The sequence below is a fragment of the Triticum urartu genome, chromosome 7A (assembly GCF_056163025.1).
Source record: "Triticum urartu cultivar PI428250 chromosome 7A, HENAU_Tu73, whole genome shotgun sequence".
In the NCBI taxonomy this organism is placed as follows: Eukaryota; Viridiplantae; Streptophyta; class Magnoliopsida; order Poales; family Poaceae; genus Triticum; species Triticum urartu.
The window spans coordinates 601,498,722-601,517,344 of record NC_141879.1 but is presented as its reverse complement, the minus strand read 5'-3'; the positions used below and the strand labels follow the sequence as shown (position 1 = coordinate 601,517,344).

The window sequence follows — 18,623 nt, the reverse complement described above, 5'->3', positions numbered from 1 at the left end:
AACAAAGGCGGTACATTTCAGGCTCCCCCACGCCACATTTTCCACGGCCAGCAGACAGCCCCTACGCCCTAGACGACAGTGGACTCCGGGGCTGCGTGTCCGGCTCGCCCAGAAAGATCGATGCTTTGCGCACCTGACCACAGCTGTACCGGAATTCCGGCACCACCACCCGTCCATTGATCCATACCCCTGGCGCCCGCGATCCTTCCCGGCAACGGCAAGCCGGTCAATCCTCTTTCCCTCCCCTGGGTACGCGCCGCGCGGTTTGTTTGCCTTCGTCAACACACACCGTGTGTGAGCGAGCGTGTGCTGTGACAGCTTGTATCTATCACTCACCCGCACGGCAAAAAAACGCAGAGGCGAGGGCCGAAAAAGGAGAGAAAATTCCTTCCGCCCCGCCCCCAAATCGCGCCGGGCAGTATAAGAGCGCACCCCGCATCCAATCCGTCCGTCCTCAGCGCCGACGACACCGCCGGAGGTAGCGGCCGAGCACTCCCATCTCGAGCCAGTGAGTGGCGGCGGGAGGGGGAGGCGAGAGGAGGAGGAGGAGGAGGAGCTGTGGGCTGTGGCTGGAGGAGGCGGCTAGCAGCTAGCCAATGCCGCAGGGGTAGGGAGGGGATACATGGGGGGAGGGAACGGCATCGTCGACGGCTTCCGCCGCTTGTTCCACCGCCGCACGCCCTCCGGCTCCGTGCTCGGCAGCTCCAACCAGTCCTCCGCCGGCGAGGACTCCTCCGACGTCGAGGCCGCCGAGGACCTGGATCTCGTGGGCCTCCGCCCCATCCGCGTCCCCAAGCGCAAGATGCCGCTCCCCGTCGAGAGCCACAAGAAGGTGAGAGCAGTACTCTGATGCTCTCTGCTGCTTATTCTTGATGCTTCCAGTTTGGGACCGGGAGCTTCTGGCAGATGCTATCTCCATTTCTCGTGACCCTCGATTCGTCGTCACGACGAGTTCTTAGCCAAGATCGGATCTTTGCGGCACCTGCTTAGCTCAGATACGCCACTACCGTACAATACTAGCTTGTCTTCTCCTTTTCTTTTCTTTTCTTTTACTATTACTAGTAGTTGACACGGCAGCTCGGCAGGCGAGCTTGATTCTTCGATCCAATTTCCCATCCCCGGATCGATACGACGTACGCGCCACTGCTTGCGATCGAGTTACCGATCGACCTGCCGCTTCACTGATCTGGGAAAATGTTATGCAAAACGGAATCCTGTTTCTTCAGAGATGCGTAGTTGGAGCATCTGCTGCATAAAGCCGGTGCCCTTTGGGGCTTCTCTTCACACATTTTTTTTTGTTGATTTTCAACTACTACGGTTGCTTTCAGCATCCGCATGGAACTTATCCGAAGGGGCTCCTCATGTCCAATTTGTCCACTTGGTTCTACAGCGACTGAATCGGCTATTGATCAGTTAGGTTGACATGGTCTGGACCTCGTGCTCAACTGCTCATGTCCACCTCACTCTTGCACCATGGTGGCTGCTTCCTTAGTTTCTCAGTGAACCTGACCATTTCCCTGATTGCTCATTGCTGAGAATGGTCCTCCACCTACCGGGCTAGACTTTTTCCGTTCTGGGGGTTCGGGCTGTGTGTTGTGGTGGTGGTACTCTAAGATCTCTTTAGGAGCCCAACGACCTGGGGACTGGGACCGGTCTAATGGGATTGAGGATCCACATTGTTAAAAGAATGGTGTTTGGTCATGATAAATTATAGGTGAAGATATTGTATTTTATAACCAAATGTATTTATAAGCTTGTGCGTTTGCGTATGACATTCGCTTTCCCGTCGAATTGCTTTTACTTATCAACTATTGAAGTAACCTTAGGTTATTTTACTACTAAATATAGTACTTTAACACAATTCTGAATTCATTCTTCAGTTTGTTCAATCCAAAATGTTCCATACATGAGTGACCGGTTTTAACTTGCTCTTTTGAATTCTGGTCTTGTAGAACATAATGGAGAAAGAATTCTTCACAGAGTATGGAGAGGCAAGCCAGTACCAAATCCAGGAAGTTGTTGGCAAGGGGAGTTATGGAGTAGTTGCTGCTGCAATAGATACCCGCACCGGTGAGCGGGTTGCGATTAAGAAGATCAACGATGTGTTTGAGCATGTCTCGGATGCCACACGCATCCTCCGCGAGGTCAAGCTCCTTCGGCTGCTACGTCATCCAGACGTGGTAGAGATCAAGCACATAATGCTCCCCCCTTCTCGGAGGGAGTTCCAAGATATATATGTTGTTTTCGAGCTCATGGAGTCAGATCTCCATCAGGTCATCAGAGCTAATGATGACCTCACAGCTGAGCATTACCAGTTTTTCCTTTACCAGCTTCTCCGTGCTCTCAAGTACATCCATGGGGGTAAGTCAATGAATGCTAATCTCCATGGATCTGCTATAGCTTATTTATTAGCACAATCTTTGAGTTGGTTTACCAAATTGTGATTGGACTTCTGTTCATATTTCTGACATATTTTGCTGTTTATCTTGGCACAGCTAATGTATTTCATCGCGATCTGAAGCCCAAGAATATACTGGCCAACGCAGACTGCAAACTGAAAATTTGTGACTTTGGACTTGCGCGTGTATCATTTAATGATGCTCCTTCAGCTATATTTTGGACGGTAAAGAGCTTGTCATTGTATGTCATAATTCACATTTTACTATAATTTCTTACTTTTTGCATTGTTTTTCTTTGTGAAGGATTATGTAGCAACAAGGTGGTACAGAGCCCCTGAATTATGTGGCTCCTTTTTCTCGAAAGTGAGTTCTTCACTCCTGAACTCATAAAGTCTCATCCAAGCAAGATTAATGCTTTTGGAGCACTATATGTGCAGATGCTGTCTTTATATTTGTGATATATTTATTGTGTTACATTTATAGTTCCCTATTGCTATTTTTATTTTTATTAAAAAACTCTGTAATCTACAGCCTGTATGAAGTAAAGTACACAAAATTAAGGATTAAACAGTAGAACAAGTTTTTGTTGTTATTTCTCATTGTAATTGTGCATACACCCAGTTCTTCTGTCAAAACAAGCTGCAAACTAACTAAATCAGTTGAAAATTAGACTAGTAAAATTCATGTAGGGACTTAGTATACTCTCTTTGCAAGTGTCAGATTCGTCCCATCATTCTGATAAGAGCCCATTTTTGTGCAGTACACTCCTGCTATTGATATTTGGAGTATTGGATGCATATTTGCCGAGCTTCTCACTGGACGGCCACTCTTTCCTGGGAAGAATGTCGTACACCAGTTAGATATAATAACAGATCTTCTTGGAACTCCGTCAACAGAAACCTTATCTCGGGTATGTTTGTTCCCTGTCCCTTACTTTTGCTTCATTCACTCACAAGGTACTTCAACGTGATTCGTTTCACTAACAAGATGAAATAATGCATCTCATTCCTGCTGCGCCCTTAAGTAAAATGCATTGTAGGCTGCTAGAGCAATTCCCCAGATTCCATCTAGTTATATTTTTTGTCATATATGCTGGTCTTTCAGCTGCAAATTTTGCAATGGTACATTAGGTTACAGGATTAATAACTTACAGCTGTCTATGACCATTGCAGATTCGAAATGAGAAGGCCAGGAGGTACTTAAGTTGCATGCGGAAAAAACACCCAGTACCCTTGACTCAGAAATTTCCTAATGCTGATCCATTGGCGGTTCGTCTACTGGGTCGTTTACTTGCATTTGATCCTAAAGACCGGCCTTCAGCTGAAGAGGTAAACTCATATACATTTGTTTAACAGTTCCACAAACACATATATTTGTCTTGATATGCTATAATTTTGTCGTGCCCATAATTCTTCAGGCTTTAGCAGACCCATATTTTGCATCTCTTGCCAATGTGGAGCGTGAGCCTTCAAGGCATCCAATTTCGAAACTTGAGTTTGAGTTTGAGAGACGAAAGGTGACAAAAGATGATGTTAGGGAATTGATCTATCGAGAGGTAAGGAGGCATAGTTTGGGTTCCCTATTTTGTGTTAATAATATATTTTATGTTTCTCGATAATTGATTATTTGTTATGAGAACAAACAGATTTTGGAGTACCATCCACAGATGCTGGAGGAATACATGAAAGGTGGAGACCAGATTAGCTTCCTCTATCCAAGGTGTGCAACACGAACTTGCTTTAATTTTGATGCAAGTTATTGGACTTGATAAAATACACAGCTAACATATCTTTATATGGGCTATTATGACGCTGCAGTGGTGTTGACCGCTTTAAACGGCAGTTTGCACACCTGGAGGAGCATTACAGCAAAGGAGAACGAGGTTCTCCGCTGCAAAGAAAGCACGCCTCTTTACCAAGGTACATATAACACCGCAGTCATCAGAAATTAGAAGTGCCGAGCTTGTTACTCTGATCTCGGTTATTCAGTTATTTGTGCTGAGTTCTGCATTGACTTGTGTGCAACAGGCAGAGAGTAGGTGCATCGAATGACGGTAATAATGAACAGCATATTAGTGATCAGGAGATGAGTGCAGAGCCTGATGCCCATGGTGCAGTGAGCCCTCAAAAGTCACAGGATGCACCCGGTGTTGGCCAGAATGGTCTGAGCCCAACCAGCTTGAGCTCGCGGACCTACCTCAAGAGCGCGAGCATTAGTGCTTCCAAGTGCGTCGTTGTCAACCCGAATAAACAGCCAGAGGTACTAGTGCTGTGCTACCTGAATTCTTCGTTGGTTATTAGTTATTACAACTAGGCATGGCATAGCTTTGCACTATCAACGCTATCAACAAATAAGAAAGGACGGTGGTGCAAGTTGAACTCAAGCACTGACTCCATTTCCACTCTTTGTTTCTATTATTGTTCAGTATGACGATGCAATCTCCGAGGAAATGGAAGGGGCCGTCGACGGACTATCCGAGAAGGTCTCCAAGATGCACGCCTAGTGCAGCGACGACGACGAAAGTCAGCCTTGGCGCTGCGTTTCCGCCAGGTATACCGCATGCTGATAGTACAGCAGTGCAGTTCTAGGGAAGTGGAGCACTGCACTGCAAGTTGGAGATGGTGGTTTAGCGAGTGCATGTTCCTGCCAAGCATCGTTGCTGTACTCCGGAGCTGGCCCTGCATGGATTGATGTATTTTTACATTCAAGCTCACAATGTAACACTGACTGAGATTTGCTCTCTATCATCTATACATGATTGTAACGGACAGAGCAAGACATCTGAACGCTGTCCTACATTCTTAATATGTCAAGAAGCGTTACCGCTCTGCATCTACTCAGTTCGGCGTTGAGTTTTGTTTCCTTGCGTGTTTGGATAAAAGTTACTACCTTGGTTCCAAAAATACTTAAAAGTTCTTGATGATTTTGTGACTGCCAATTACGTCCTCAAGAAGACCTCAAATGAAAAATTGCTAAACATGGAAGTTGTGCGTCTTTAAAATATCAGGAAGCGGCACTGCTCACCATCTACTCAGTTTAATAGATCAAGAAGCGCAGAACACGGAACTTCGCTGTTATGAATGGTGTTCCTTTACGAAAGGCATAGTAGGAGATTTTCCACTCAAACATCCATGTATGGTTCTTATCCAAGAGCATACCCGTGAACTTGTTCATAAATGGGAACAATTCTATGAACACAAATGGTTGCTTTCTTGACCCATCAACTCTGATCTTACTCAATAAATTACACATTGCCATGAAAGAGCACACCTTCCATAGGATGCTTGAACAGGAAACTTCATAACAAATGATAACATAGGCAAAAATCTAATCGAACATCGTCCATGGTTGCTGTAGTGAGCACAAGTTGTTCAATTTTAGAAAAGGAAATATAAATATTAGTTATTTAAGTTGCTCAACCGTAGATTGTAGCTTTGAATGACGAAAATATTTTTGTTATCTCTATTTCGCATGATACATCTTACAACCAGGACAACGCCACAATTTGCCCACGAGGGAAGTTGGTTTCTCATCGTCAGATATATAGCGTAGCATTAGGTGATGAACATAAGAGCATCTCCAGCCGTTCGGCCTCCCAGGGCGCTAAAAAAGGACGGTCTGGGGGTGAACCGGCGTTAGTTCGGCCCCTGGGGGCGACCTAGCTCCCAGTCACGCCCCCAGGCGCCGCCCCCAGGACGCGAAAAATTCGAACTTGGTCGTTCCCGCTCACAAAAGACGCCACAAGTCGGGCGATCGCAAGCCACAGTTCGGCGTACAAAAATAGAGCGGCAGAAGTTCGCGTGTGCATCACTCGGCGGGCTCTGCCCCAGGCGTCGGCGGAGTTGGCGTGCGCGGGCTTGGCGGTGTCGGAGCAGCCTCTGCGCTGGGCGGTGTCGGCGCGGCTTCGGTGGTGCAGGGCGTCGTGGAGGCGTCGTCACGCAGGCTTGGCGGCGGCGTCGGCGTGTGCGTCGGCGTCGGCGGCCTTGTCAAGGGAAGCTGGTTCAGGATGAGGCCGCGCTCCGCCAAGTACCACGCCTTGACCGCCTCGTCGGTGCTCTGGAGCATGTCCGCCCCGCCCAGCAGGAAAGCCAGGTCGGTGTTTCTCTTCTTCGCGACGACGTTCATCCGGAGCAGGTCGAGCTTGACGACGCTGCTCGACATCAACGCCGACCACCGCGCCTCGGTCTTCTCTTCACGAAGGACGGCTCGGGCCTGCGCGTCGGCGAGGTAGTGCTCGATAGACTCCTGCACTCGAGCGGTGGCCGCGTCGGCGTATTTCCCCTTCTTGGCAACTTTGTTGCCGTCCGGCCGCCCTTCTGATGCGCCAGGAGTCGGCGCGTCCGGCTTGTAGGTCTCCTTGGCCTTGTCGAGGGTGCGCCGGACTTCCGCCCACTTCTCGCACTTGTCAATGCGCTTGTAGACGTGGAGGTACTTGAATTTGGCGTCGCTGTTGCTCTGCCGGTACAGGGCGAACATGCGCAGCAACTGCGCGGATGAACAAACAGTTGGCGCGCGTACACGACGAAGAGAGGCGGGAGGCCGGCGTGGCATACCTGATCCTCGACGCTGGCGCCGCTCTACGGGCGAGCCGCGACCTCCTCGACGACCCCATGCCATTTGTTGCACGCCCCCTGGATACCCCCCAATGGTTCGCCATCGCCTTGGAGCCGCGCTGCATGTAGACGCCTTTGAAGTAGGGGTCGACGAGCTTGCGCTCGTCGAACTTGGCCTTGATGCGGTCCCAGTACGTGTCGATGCTCTGGTTCGTGCCAGTCGTCGGGTCGAGGTAGACGACTTTCCATGCTTCGGCGAGGCATTCCTCCTTCTTGGACGCCCACTTGATGCGCGGCTCGCCTGTCCTGGCCGCCCGCTTCTTCTTCTTGCGCCCCCTCACCGTTGCAGGCGTCGGCTCCTCCTCCTCCTCCTCCTGCTCCTCCTCCTGCTCCTCCTGCTCCTCCTCGCCGTAGATGTAGCCGAGCTCGCCGTCCATGCCGCCGCTGAGATCCACCACCTCGTCCTGGGTGACGAACCCGGGAGATGCGGCGGCCGCGGCCGAACCTACCGCGATGATGTCGTCCATGTCGGCCTCGGTCTCGTCGGTGTCGCCGAGGTGCGAGAAGGGCAGCGGGCCATGGCGTAGCGGGGGCGTCGGGGAGGAAGCATAGGCGGGCGGCGAGTAATTGTATGGAGGGTACTGCACGCCGACGAAGGCGGGAGAGGGCGTGCGCTGGGCCGGGTATCCATGGGGGAAGGTGACGTTTGGGTTAAACCCACCGTGCGCGTCCCCGTAGGCGTAGCCCGGCAAGGGCGATCCCCATGGCTGCGGAGAGCCGACACCTTGCTGGCCCCAGGGCGTGTACTGGGTGTGGCTTCCTGGTGGATTCATCATCCCCGCGCGAGTCGCCTCGGCCTCGGCTTGATCCGCCGATAAGGCAACCGCAGCCGCGCGCGCCGCGTTGTCGCGGGCCTTCTTGGCGATGGCCCTGTTCCGCCGGTCGGCGGTGACAGCCTCCCGCCGCTGAACTTCCGCCCTCCACTCGGCGTTTGACATGCCCGATGGCTTGATCGGCGGCGCCCTCGGCTTCCTCTGCTTCGGCTGGGCGACGGAGGCAGTCGCGGTTGCCGCCGCGCGAGGGGGGCGACGTACTTCTTCGATGGCATGGCGGCCGGCTGGGAGGGAGGCGAGCGGGAGGGAGATTGGCGGGAGGAAGGAAGAGTACGGGAGGGAAGTAGGGAAAACGCAGGAAGAAACGGCGGGAAGAGGCGCTCGCCTCGCCGACAGGGCGGACTCACGCACCCTTTTTGCTTGTGCCGGCGCCCCAGACGCCCCAGGAAGCCGGGTTCGGCCTGCGTCCGCCGGCACCAGTTTCGCCCCGAGCCGGCGAAAAACGGGCTTCTGGGGACGCGTCTGGGCCGTTTTTTCGGCGCCGGCGCGGCAAAAACGCCTGTGGAGGGCCTGTTGGGGGCGCGGCTGCAGATGTTCTAAGCGATAACTTGATTTGGTGGAACCACCCACCCAAATCCATGTCGAGGTGCTCCCTTATTTTCAAGGTTGAGATAGCAAAAAGGATAGACCCAACAAGTTAAAATGTGAGGTCTCTTTTGGAACCATTGGGTTTTTGGGACGCCCTGATAAATCCTCCTCGTAGAGATGATTTTGGAGAAGGGATTCCAATTCATTAGTGTGATCGAAATACATGATTTCACACCTTGGTGGCATAGGAAAATTTCTGAGCCGGGAATTTTTTTTCTTCTTTTGGCAGCATTTAGCTCCAACTGGCAAGTCAAGTGTTAGGGAGATTACAATTTTGATGCGGTTCGGTATGATAAACATTTTTGTTATTGTGCAACTTGTGGATAAAAACATTCCAACTCAAGTGGCAGCTGATAGTTTTTTATGGATCTCCCCAAACTGAAGGAAAATATCACTTTATTACTGAATTTGCTACTATATGCAATAAAAGTGAAGGAACATTGGTTATAGGTAAATTTTATTAATATCATCCAGAAAACTAATGAGAAAAATAAACCATATGCACTGACTAGATGGAGTCACACTTCCAACTCAATCATCAATGAGTGTATTTTACACCCATATTTTTCATGTGTTTACCCCTAATATTCTTCGGATTATCCCACTAACTTTACCCTTTTAGTTTACTTTTTCTTTGTTATTGCATTCTTTAGGTTTTTTTTTTTGCAAAATGCATTCTGCAGGGTTTTAGCTGGATTATATCTCACATGGACTTTTCGCGATATGGATCCGAGGTGAAAGGGAGAGGAGCTGTGAGTTGATTTTGGTGTTCTTTAGCGAAACATTCACAAGATGATCTCAGATAGAAAAGTGTTCAGCGTGGAAGTTATGCGTCTTTAATGTATCAGGAAGCGTCATACTTTGCATCTACTCTGTTTGGGTGTTGAGTTTTATTTTCTTTCGTGTTTGGATAAAAATTACCCCGTCGCTTCAAAATACTTAAAGGTTTAGGTTTATTCTAAGTCATGAAACATGCCGTAGACATTATTGTGGAGTTGAGTGAGTAGCGACTAGTTGAACCGTGAGTAGTAAGTACTATTTTGGAAACATCTATTTCTAAGCCGGTCTTAATTCTTATTTTCAAGTCAACAATCCTCAACTTTGCAAGTCGACGTGCCTCAACGTTGACCCGTCATCTGACGCAGGGCCGTACCAGGGAAATTGAAGGCCCTGTGCATATCAAGATTAGGCCATATGTGTGAAAGAAAAACAATAATATTTTTTATCGACCACTGCAATTTTTCACAGGGAATTACACCAGTTGGAAGCACGTACAAACTCAAAGACCCGGCGATATTGGAGATGGGCACCTAAGGTGGCTTGGCTAAAATATTTCCAACGGTTATTTACTGTGGTATTGGTGCTTGAGTTAAAACCTTGATTAACAAACAATTTGGGGCCCCTCCGATGCTGGGGGCCTTGTTCAGTCGCTCCTGTTGCACATGCGGGCATACGACCTTGATCTGACGTGTAACTTTAGGTTTAAAGATTCTACCCCTAAAATCTCACAAAACATTTTGTGCAATTTTAGGCTTTGATGTGTAAATTGACTTAGTTTCATTTATATTCATATTTTTGTGAGCCATCAGCATTTCCATAACTAATTAGGTTTCACAGTGATACCAATCACAGGCTACGACTGCGAGGGAACTTTTTGGTATATGGGTGCATATACACCCTATATGAAAAAAATACTAATCAAATAAAAAGTCAACAAATTCTGAAAATATTTTTAAAATAAACTTGACATTCCATTGTACTGGTAAAAACAATTTCACAAAAAGAAAAGGTGTCATTGACTTATTTTCAAAGAAGACAAAAATCCGTCAAAATAGCATGAATAGTGACCTATAACAGCAAATAAATTTTGTTCTTTTGCCCTGAAGTCAACGCTGGTTTTCTATTCGCAAAAATTTATATACTAGTGCAAAAGAAAGTCAAGTTTATTGTAAAAAAACTTTCAAACTTTTTTAACTTTATTTTAATTATCAAAAAACAACCCCATATGAGGTGTATATACACCCATGAACCAAAGGGTATTTCCCCCACAGGCTGGCCTTTGTTCCAATTACACAAGATACAATGCGAGGCTCAAGAGCTAAGAAAATAATGAGCCATACTATACACTGAGATACAATACAAGTATACAGCAGTGGCAGTCATCTACAGTAAGGTCTGCCTTTACACAACTCATACAGAACAGCGAGATACATCTCTGGTTAATTAACAGTGCAGCGGGCCACCAAACGAATTCTGTAGCTAACTAGTAAGTATATGGTTCTTGCAGTAAATCGCCTCGCTAGTCGTCGTGTCCACTAATCACCACCATGTTCAGAAAGGGCTCACTCTCCCAGCAAGCCTCAGCATGAATTCCGGAACAAGGCGGCGTGCAACGGGCACGGCAAGGTGCTGTGCGGACGCCCCTGGATCGTCATTTTGTATCACGGTGACAATCTCTTCCAGCATCTTATCCCTACCGCCCCGAAGAGGATCCTTTTGATGCAATATTTATGACAAGAGGAAAGGGATCGAGCATTAGAACCATAAGCATCAAAATTTAGAAAAACGCAAGGAATAGGTACCGGCAGCTCAGAGGTAGATAGTGTCCGGATAATATCACAATAATAAGACTCAAGCTACATGGAGATCACACAAAAGAGTTGCTCTCTAAAAATAGCAAGTCATTTATCTTCTAATCGTCGAAATACGTCTGCACTCCACACCAAGACAACCCAATCATTTTTTATTGAGCTACAGAGGTTTTCAGTTAGCGATTTATGAGCAAACCTAGCATGAAAAAACAACAAAGCTCTAACCGAGCACTTTTTTTCCAAGAGAACAAGATTCACGGCCATGCTCAAAATCACAACATGGAAAATAGTAAGTTCAGGAAGAAAACAATGTACTTCCTATTTATACATGGATAAATTAAGCACTTCAAAATAGTACCAAGGTCAAAATGTTCAAACAAAGAAATCCTTTCAAACAGTGCTAGTGTCACAAATCGCAATAATTACCTGAAGAAATAAATCAGTGTGTGTCTTTCCTTCATATAAGAATAGATCCGCTTTAGCACCACGCTGTTGTAAAGCATCAAGGAATGCCTCACTACATTTTTGGATTGAGTCAGTTCATACCAATATCCAGAATACAAGCTAAAAAGTCATGAGGGCACAGTTATAAAATCTGATGTGGCTAATAATTTCAGTTTGACCCACCTTTCAGCAGAAGGCATTGAACAGTCACTTGTCCCATGAAAAAGGATAATCCGAGGCAATAGAGAAACTGCAGATCTAACAGCTACGTCCTTAACCATCACTTCTGGAGAAAATTTCCTCAATGATTCCTCACCTTCCATAATGCTGAAACATAAGGTCGCAATGGTATAGTATCCTGACAATAGCGGTTAAGGAAAAAAATGCCTTTTTCACAAAAGGAAATGTTTTTTGGTGTCCAAACATGGATAAATGCTAACGGTCAAAGATAAATACCTGAGAAAAACAGACCGGTACAGACCACGCCTATGGAAATGATCAACCAAGTTAAGAAGATTATAACTGCAGAAACAGAACAAAGAATGTCAAGGCCAGTACAGCTATTCTCAGGCACTCATATGTGTGAATCAGTAATGATGCTCCTATCAAATGTTACGTTACACAATAAATTTTGGACAAAGGCGCTAAAGGGATAAGTAGCATTGGAGCAGGAGCTTGTAATTTGTAAGCTAGAATCACTGAACAGGCAAATACCCCCTCGTAATTTAGAACAAGTATATTAACGTTCTGCTCAACAAGGAAGCACAAGAGACTAAACTGCCGGCTGCAGCTAGAGATAAGTTCTACTGGACAGACTGCCAATATTGACAATGCAAAAAAACTGATTGCTGGCGATAGTGCCCACAAATTGTCAAGAAAATAGGGACATCTGCAATTTCTGCCAGTCACATGCTTACCCGCCAGAAATACCAAAGTATGCTTTTAGTTGCGCAACACTCCAAGTGGAAGTATCTTCGCCACATTCTCTGATAGCCTGATTTACGAGAGTACAAGCAGCAATATGTGCACCAGCAGATTGTCCAACAAGATAAATCCTGTTAGCATGATGTAGATAGAAAATATCAGAACAAAATGACTATAAATGTGTCATTTCAGGATATTTTTTCCTCTATTCAGCTTTAAGGATATAGTGCGCCAATAATCTTTTGGAAAAGAGATGTTTTAAGTTGCAGTCCTACAAAAGGTGAATAACCAAATGAACAATGCCTTCTATACATTCTACATCAACTTCCACATTAATGAATTCCTGAATCACACAGAAGGTTTCTCATATGTGCACATGTGCAGAGCATACATAAGAAGGAATGATTTTAAATTGCAATAGACAAGCTTAAAATTTTGATCAGTTATAAGCTATAAACCTTTCTGGATCACCTCCATAGCTAGCTATATTGTTGCAGACAAATGAGATTCCTTGGGATACATCTTCTACCATGTCACCAATAGTCCCCTGAGGAAAATTTCTGCAAGCAAACCATTGCTATGCCCCATGAGTATGATATGTATATAAGAAGCATGCTGGTTTGCGTATTTGGATTTATTCCTAGTACCTGTAGTCAATGCATGCAACTAAGATGCCCCTTTCTGCCAAGCGTCTGCCTAAAAGGGCACCCCACCCTTTGTACCTGAGATATATGAATTGCTTCACACAAAGTCAAGACAAAATATAAAACTTACTGGTGTTCTAGAAAGCTAAAGAGAAAGAAAAAAAATCTTGAGGTCCAATACAGTACTCCCTCCGTAAACTAATGTAAGAGCGTTTAGATCACTACTTTAGTGATCTAAATGCTCTTATATTAGTTTACAGAGGGAGTACATACTTGTACTCACCCTATGATCCATGCCCCACCAGTGACAAATGCCACAACTGGCTTCAACCTTCTGGTGCCAGCTGGTATATACAAATCCAATCTACAAAAACAATGCAGTGTATAAGATATCAACAACTTCACTAATTTACCAAATAAACCAAGATAAACAACAAATTGGTTTATTGAGTAGCGCTATCAGATGGTAATAGAAAAAGAAATAAACACCTGTTTCTTGGTTGTTCTCCATATACAACACTTCTATGAACTTGGCTTGAGAAGAAGTAATAATATAAAACTGAAATGAAGCAAAAACAGATAATTAAATCTGCTATATGAGATAACTATATCATATCAAACATGGTTTGAAGGCAATGATCAACCAAGTATATCACCGTAGATTCTAATTACGAGACAATCATAGGAAACTCATTGCATCAAGAACAAATCAAGGGTTTCGAAACACCAACCTTGAATAAAACCAGGCATGAGCAATAGAGCATAACAACAGAGGGCTAGGAACTGACGAATCCATCTGTAGCCTATCCTGCATAAATCTGACAAGTTATTGCGGTGAACCGAATAACCATCAATGACTGAGACTTTTCTCCATGTTTCCTTCCACCCCTTCAGTTTTCTCGAACCGGGATCACCCGATGTTCCACAATGAATGGGAAGTTTGAAAAATTATGAGAAACCCCACTAGCTAAATCTGCCTCAGACTTAACCTGAAACCATTCTACTTATCTACTAAACCACTTCATTATGCTTATGTACTTAAATTCGGCGAGATGAGATGATCAGCTCTCCTGCCATTATCGTGCATTCAATCCGCTCAGTGCTAAACATGTTGAGACACACAAATTCTCCGAAATAAATGCCAAAACGGGCGGAGCCAGCCTATTCAGGGAGCCTGGGCAAGGTCTACTCAGTGGAACGCTGGCCACCATTGGCCCCGGCATCATTACTAATCCCATCCCATGCATGACAAAAATACTTAATGAAGACCGGTGGCCCGGGGTCGCCGGGAGCTAGCTCCGCCCCACAACAACTATGAAATTGGACCAAAAGCACAAGCAGATCACCAAGTGGAAGTGGTGGCAACAGAGCGAAAGCGCAAAGTAGCGAGTGGAAATGGAACTGGTGGCGGGTACCCGAGGTAGCGGAGGAGGGTGAGCGTGAGCCGGGTGAGGAGGAAGGTCTCGGAGGCCGCGTGGCCGACGTCCCGGCGGAAGGAGAGGCTGCGCGCCGCGAACCGCTCCCTCACCGCGCGCCGCCGCACGACACCCTCGCCCGGGAGGAGCGGCGCGTCCTCCGCGGGTGATGCGGCAACGGCGGAAGCCGCCGGGGAGGGCGGCGGCGTCTCCCTCGCCTTGGCTTGGGAGGAGGAGGCGCGGGCCGGGAGCTCCACCTCCATCGCGGCCGGGGGCGCGAGATTCCCGAGAACGTGGGGGGAGGTGGCTGTGGCACAGAGAACACGATGCGGATGCTTTGCTCGGACCTTGCAGAAGCTTGGGGAGCACACGCACGTTTTGTTGGTCTGGCCGTGGTGGAGCTGCACGTGACGACGGCGGCGGCGCTTTTAGGGCGGAGGTAGGCCGGATCCGGCGGACCTGCGTGGCCGGCGGCGGGAGATGCTCCTGTGACCGGTAGGCTGACTGGTGGGCTCTGCTCTTCGCAGCCTCCGTCCACATGTCAGATTGATACTACTTTTTTTTAGCTGCAGATTGATACTCTGCTGCCGCGGAGTGCGGACCTGTCTTCAGAGCCACCCAAAAGGACATATAGTATTTTTTCCACGTATGTTTTTTTTTTAAAAACTTTCAACCTATTCATATTCAATCATGGTAGTACAACAAATAATAGAAATAATAAAAATTACATCCAGATCCGTAGACCACCCAGCAATGACTACAAACACTGAAGCGAGCCGAAGGCGCGCCGCTGTCATTGCCCCTCCCTTATCGGAGCCGGGCAAACCTTGTTGTAGTACACAATCGGGAAATTGTCATGCTAAGGTCCCATAGAACCAACGCACCAGAATAGCAACCGACACGGATGAAGAGTGTAGAACAAAAGGATCCAACCTCAAGACACACGAACGAAGACGAACGACGAACAGATCCGAGCAAATCCACTAAAGACAGATCCGCCGGAGGCACACCTCCACACGCCCACCGATGATGCTACACGCATCACCGGAACGGGGACTAGACAGAGAGACCTTTATTCCATCTTCAGGGAGCCGCCGCCGTCTCGCCTTCCTGAGCAAGACACAAACCCTAACAAAGTTTGGAAAAAGATATGAAAACAGAGCCCTCCCACCGGCAAGGGCCGAAATCCACTCTGCCTCCATGGCCCTAAGGCCACTGGAGACAGGACGGACCGGCGCCGGCGCCAGTGGGAGGCAAAAAAACCCTAGTTTTGGGGAGGCGGCGACTGGCTACGTTGGAGGCAGCTCCACATATGTTTTTAACGTGTGATGCGAGAATCGGTCTTTCGAATATGTAAACTTTCGTCTGCAATGCAAACAGATTCGAACAAAATTTATATAAAGACGGGATTCATACAAACAGACATAAATTTGATACTAGCACAAATACACGTGCATTGCAACAAAAGAGGAATTTGACATGTCCAGTTAATGTCCATCAACGCAACAATCACAATTAGCGGGCTTAAAATGCTGATTAATAGTGTAGTGGCTCACTTTTTATCTTTAAACACCAATTTGGCAGTCTATTTACATGCACCAAGATTTTTCTTAGTTAGCATTTAATGGAACGTCATGAAAATGGCAAAGTAGTTTTCTTTTGCATGGTAATACATGTCTCCTTTTATATCGTAATAAAGGACATATTAGAAAGCACGTAAACATAGACCTGACAAAAAGTGAAGAACGCTAGCCTCTGTATGAAGGAACATCAGTTAAGAAAGAAAATTACAATCAAGACCGAGGAATATGACATGTATTTCTTTGGCTAGTTTCCTAGCATGGTTGTGTTAATTTCTTTTTTATTTACTTAACGGATTCTCTCTCTGACTCTCTGCCAACTCAAAGTTCTTCTAAACCTTTTAATGGTTTAGGTTTCTGTCACTCCATCAATCCATCATAAGCAAATTTATCACATATTACAGCACCCTACAACGTGAGTCTCATCCGTGTGCGCAAACGGTAGGCACCATAGGACAACACCATAATAACATATAACTAAAATCAACCATGGCATATCACAGTTAATCTATAGGACAAAAAGAAACTACTCAAAAATAATAACAACGAAACAAATCATTGGATAATAATAGCATAAAAAATTCATGTTCAAGTAGGGATTACAACAGGTTACGAGAGAGTAGACCGTTGAATAGAGAAGGAGGAAGATGTTGATGAAGCCGCTGAAATTGATGAAGAAATAACGGCGACAATGGTTCCCCCAGCGGCACTCTGGGGCCACCAGAAGAGAGGTGGAGAGAGGCCCCTGCCCTTCTTCTCCTTCCTTGGTGTAACGCCCCGAGACCGTTGCGCCAGGTGTCTGCCAGTTATTCGCTGTTGTTGCCTTGTCAGTTGTTTGCGTGTCATGCATTTCATATCAAGTCATCATGTGCATAGCATTTGCATACATGTTCGTCTCATGCATCCGAGCATTTTTCCCGTTGTCCGTTTCTCAATCCGACACTCCTATGTCATCCGGCGCCCTCCTTTTGCCTCTTTTCGTGTGCGGGTGTTAAACGTTCTCGGATTGGTCCAAGACTTGCCAAGCGGCCTTGGTTCACTACCGGTAGACCGCCTGTCAAGTTTCGTACCATTTGGACTTCGTTTGATACTCCAACGGTTAACCGAGAAACCGTAAAGACCTCGTGTGTGTTGCAGCCCAACACCTCTCCAAAGTGGCGCAAAACCCACCAAAATCCCCTCCATCATCTCGGTCGTTCGATCATGATCGCGTGGCTAAAAACCGTGCTCAATTTGGAGTCTCCTAGCTCCTTCTACCTATAAATATGTGTCTCCCTCCGAAATTCTCGCGCAAATCAAACCCTTGTCTCCCTCCTCCTCGCGCCACCGGACATGTCCACTCCGCCGCCGGACGCGTCCACCCGCCGCCACATCACTCCAGCCAATCAGCGCCCGCCACCTCAGCAGCGCCGTCGCCCCGCGCCAATCAGGGCGTGACACCTCAGCCGGCCGCCTCCCTCTCTCTCCACCGCGCCCGCCGTCGGCCCGCGGGGCCCGAGGCCGGCCCGCCCGGCCCGCGCATCTCCGCCACCCGCGCCCGTTCGCGCACGCCGCCGCCCGAGCTTCTCCTCCTTCGCCGGCGCCCGCACGCCGCCTGGACGGCGCCTCCTCCGCCGCACATCGCCGTCGCCGGCGCCTGCCCCGGCCGCGCCGCCCGGCGTGCTCCGCCGCCTCCTCGCCGCTGCACGCCTCGCCGGCGACCGCTGCACCTCGCCTCTGCCGCCCGCTCCGCCGGCGAGCAGCTCCGCCCGAGCTCGCTGGAGCGCGCCTCCGCCGCCGCCTTCGTCGCCGGAGCTCCCCGGCCGGATCCGGTCGCCGGGTTGGATGAGATCCACCCGTCCCTCCAACCAAACGCGTCCCGCGTCCCGGATCTCGTCGTCCCGCACCGCTCCATCCCGTTGACTTCTCGGAGGGGGTATAATTTCGACTAAGTCCCCAGATCTGCTTATTTTCATGCCATATTCATCGCATCATAACTTTGCACCCGTAGCTCCGTTTTGGGCGTGTAGCATATCAAATTGTTCGTTAGGATGCCCTCTTCATTTCGTTCCATTGCACCATGTTTATTTGAGTTCATCTTGATGCCCTAAATGCTGTTGCAAGAGTGCTATGCAATGTTAGTTTCAGATTCTTATCAGTATTTGGACATTTGTCATTTTTTGCCATGATTAATGTGTGCCTCCTATGATCTTGAGCCCTACATGTGTTTTGAAGTATGCCATGCCATCTTTACAGGGTGTATGCCATGTATTTTTGTGATCTTTGTGGTGACTAGCACAAGCATGCAAAGTAGCTCTCGTAATGTTGCTGATTTCAGGGACTTAGAAATCTTCTAAGTCTTTTCTCTGATAATATTTTTATGCCATGTATTCATGTTGTTACAGTGATCCGTGCCTCTTTTGAGCATGTTCAATAAGGACCATTTTGCGATATTGTTGTTCTCTATCCATCCATGTCTTTATTTGCAATTATGGAGCACTCTAGCATGACTCAATCTTGCTCTACTTTTGCTATAAAATATTCCTGGCAGATTGTTTACATGTTAAGCAATTTTGCCGAGGTTATTATAGTTTGTCCATGCATACTATGAGA

General features: G+C 47.5%; 2 protein-coding genes across 2 annotated transcripts; one reads left to right on the top strand and one right to left on the bottom strand.

The window, feature by feature from the left end:
* Nucleotides 1–291: 291 nt before the first annotated feature.
* On the top strand, nucleotides 292–5,231 carry LOC125525291 (mitogen-activated protein kinase 12). The gene is made up of 11 exons (XM_048690285.2): nucleotides 292–832; nucleotides 1,953–2,361; nucleotides 2,496–2,623; nucleotides 2,703–2,762; nucleotides 3,160–3,309; nucleotides 3,572–3,727; nucleotides 3,817–3,954; nucleotides 4,045–4,118; nucleotides 4,217–4,318; nucleotides 4,427–4,658; nucleotides 4,825–5,231. Exons 1-11 carry the CDS (start codon nucleotides 623–625, stop codon nucleotides 4,900–4,902), a joined length of 1,737 nt encoding a protein of 578 aa, XP_048546242.2. The 5' UTR covers nucleotides 292–622; the 3' UTR covers nucleotides 4,903–5,231.
* Nucleotides 5,232–10,532: 5,301 nt separating this feature from the next.
* On the bottom strand, nucleotides 10,533–15,029 carry LOC125525978 (putative isoprenylcysteine alpha-carbonyl methylesterase ICMEL1). The gene is made up of 11 exons (XM_048690984.2): nucleotides 14,452–15,029; nucleotides 13,768–13,844; nucleotides 13,526–13,595; nucleotides 13,320–13,400; nucleotides 13,040–13,114; nucleotides 12,851–12,952; nucleotides 12,386–12,523; nucleotides 11,925–11,990; nucleotides 11,652–11,795; nucleotides 11,451–11,541; nucleotides 10,533–10,926 (listed from the first exon to the last, which is right to left on the bottom strand). The coding sequence occupies exons 1-11, from the start codon at nucleotides 14,712–14,714 to the stop codon at nucleotides 10,765–10,767; spliced, it is 1,269 nt and encodes a 422-aa protein (XP_048546941.2). The 5' UTR covers nucleotides 14,715–15,029; the 3' UTR covers nucleotides 10,533–10,764.
* Nucleotides 15,030–18,623: the final 3,594 nt, after the last annotated feature.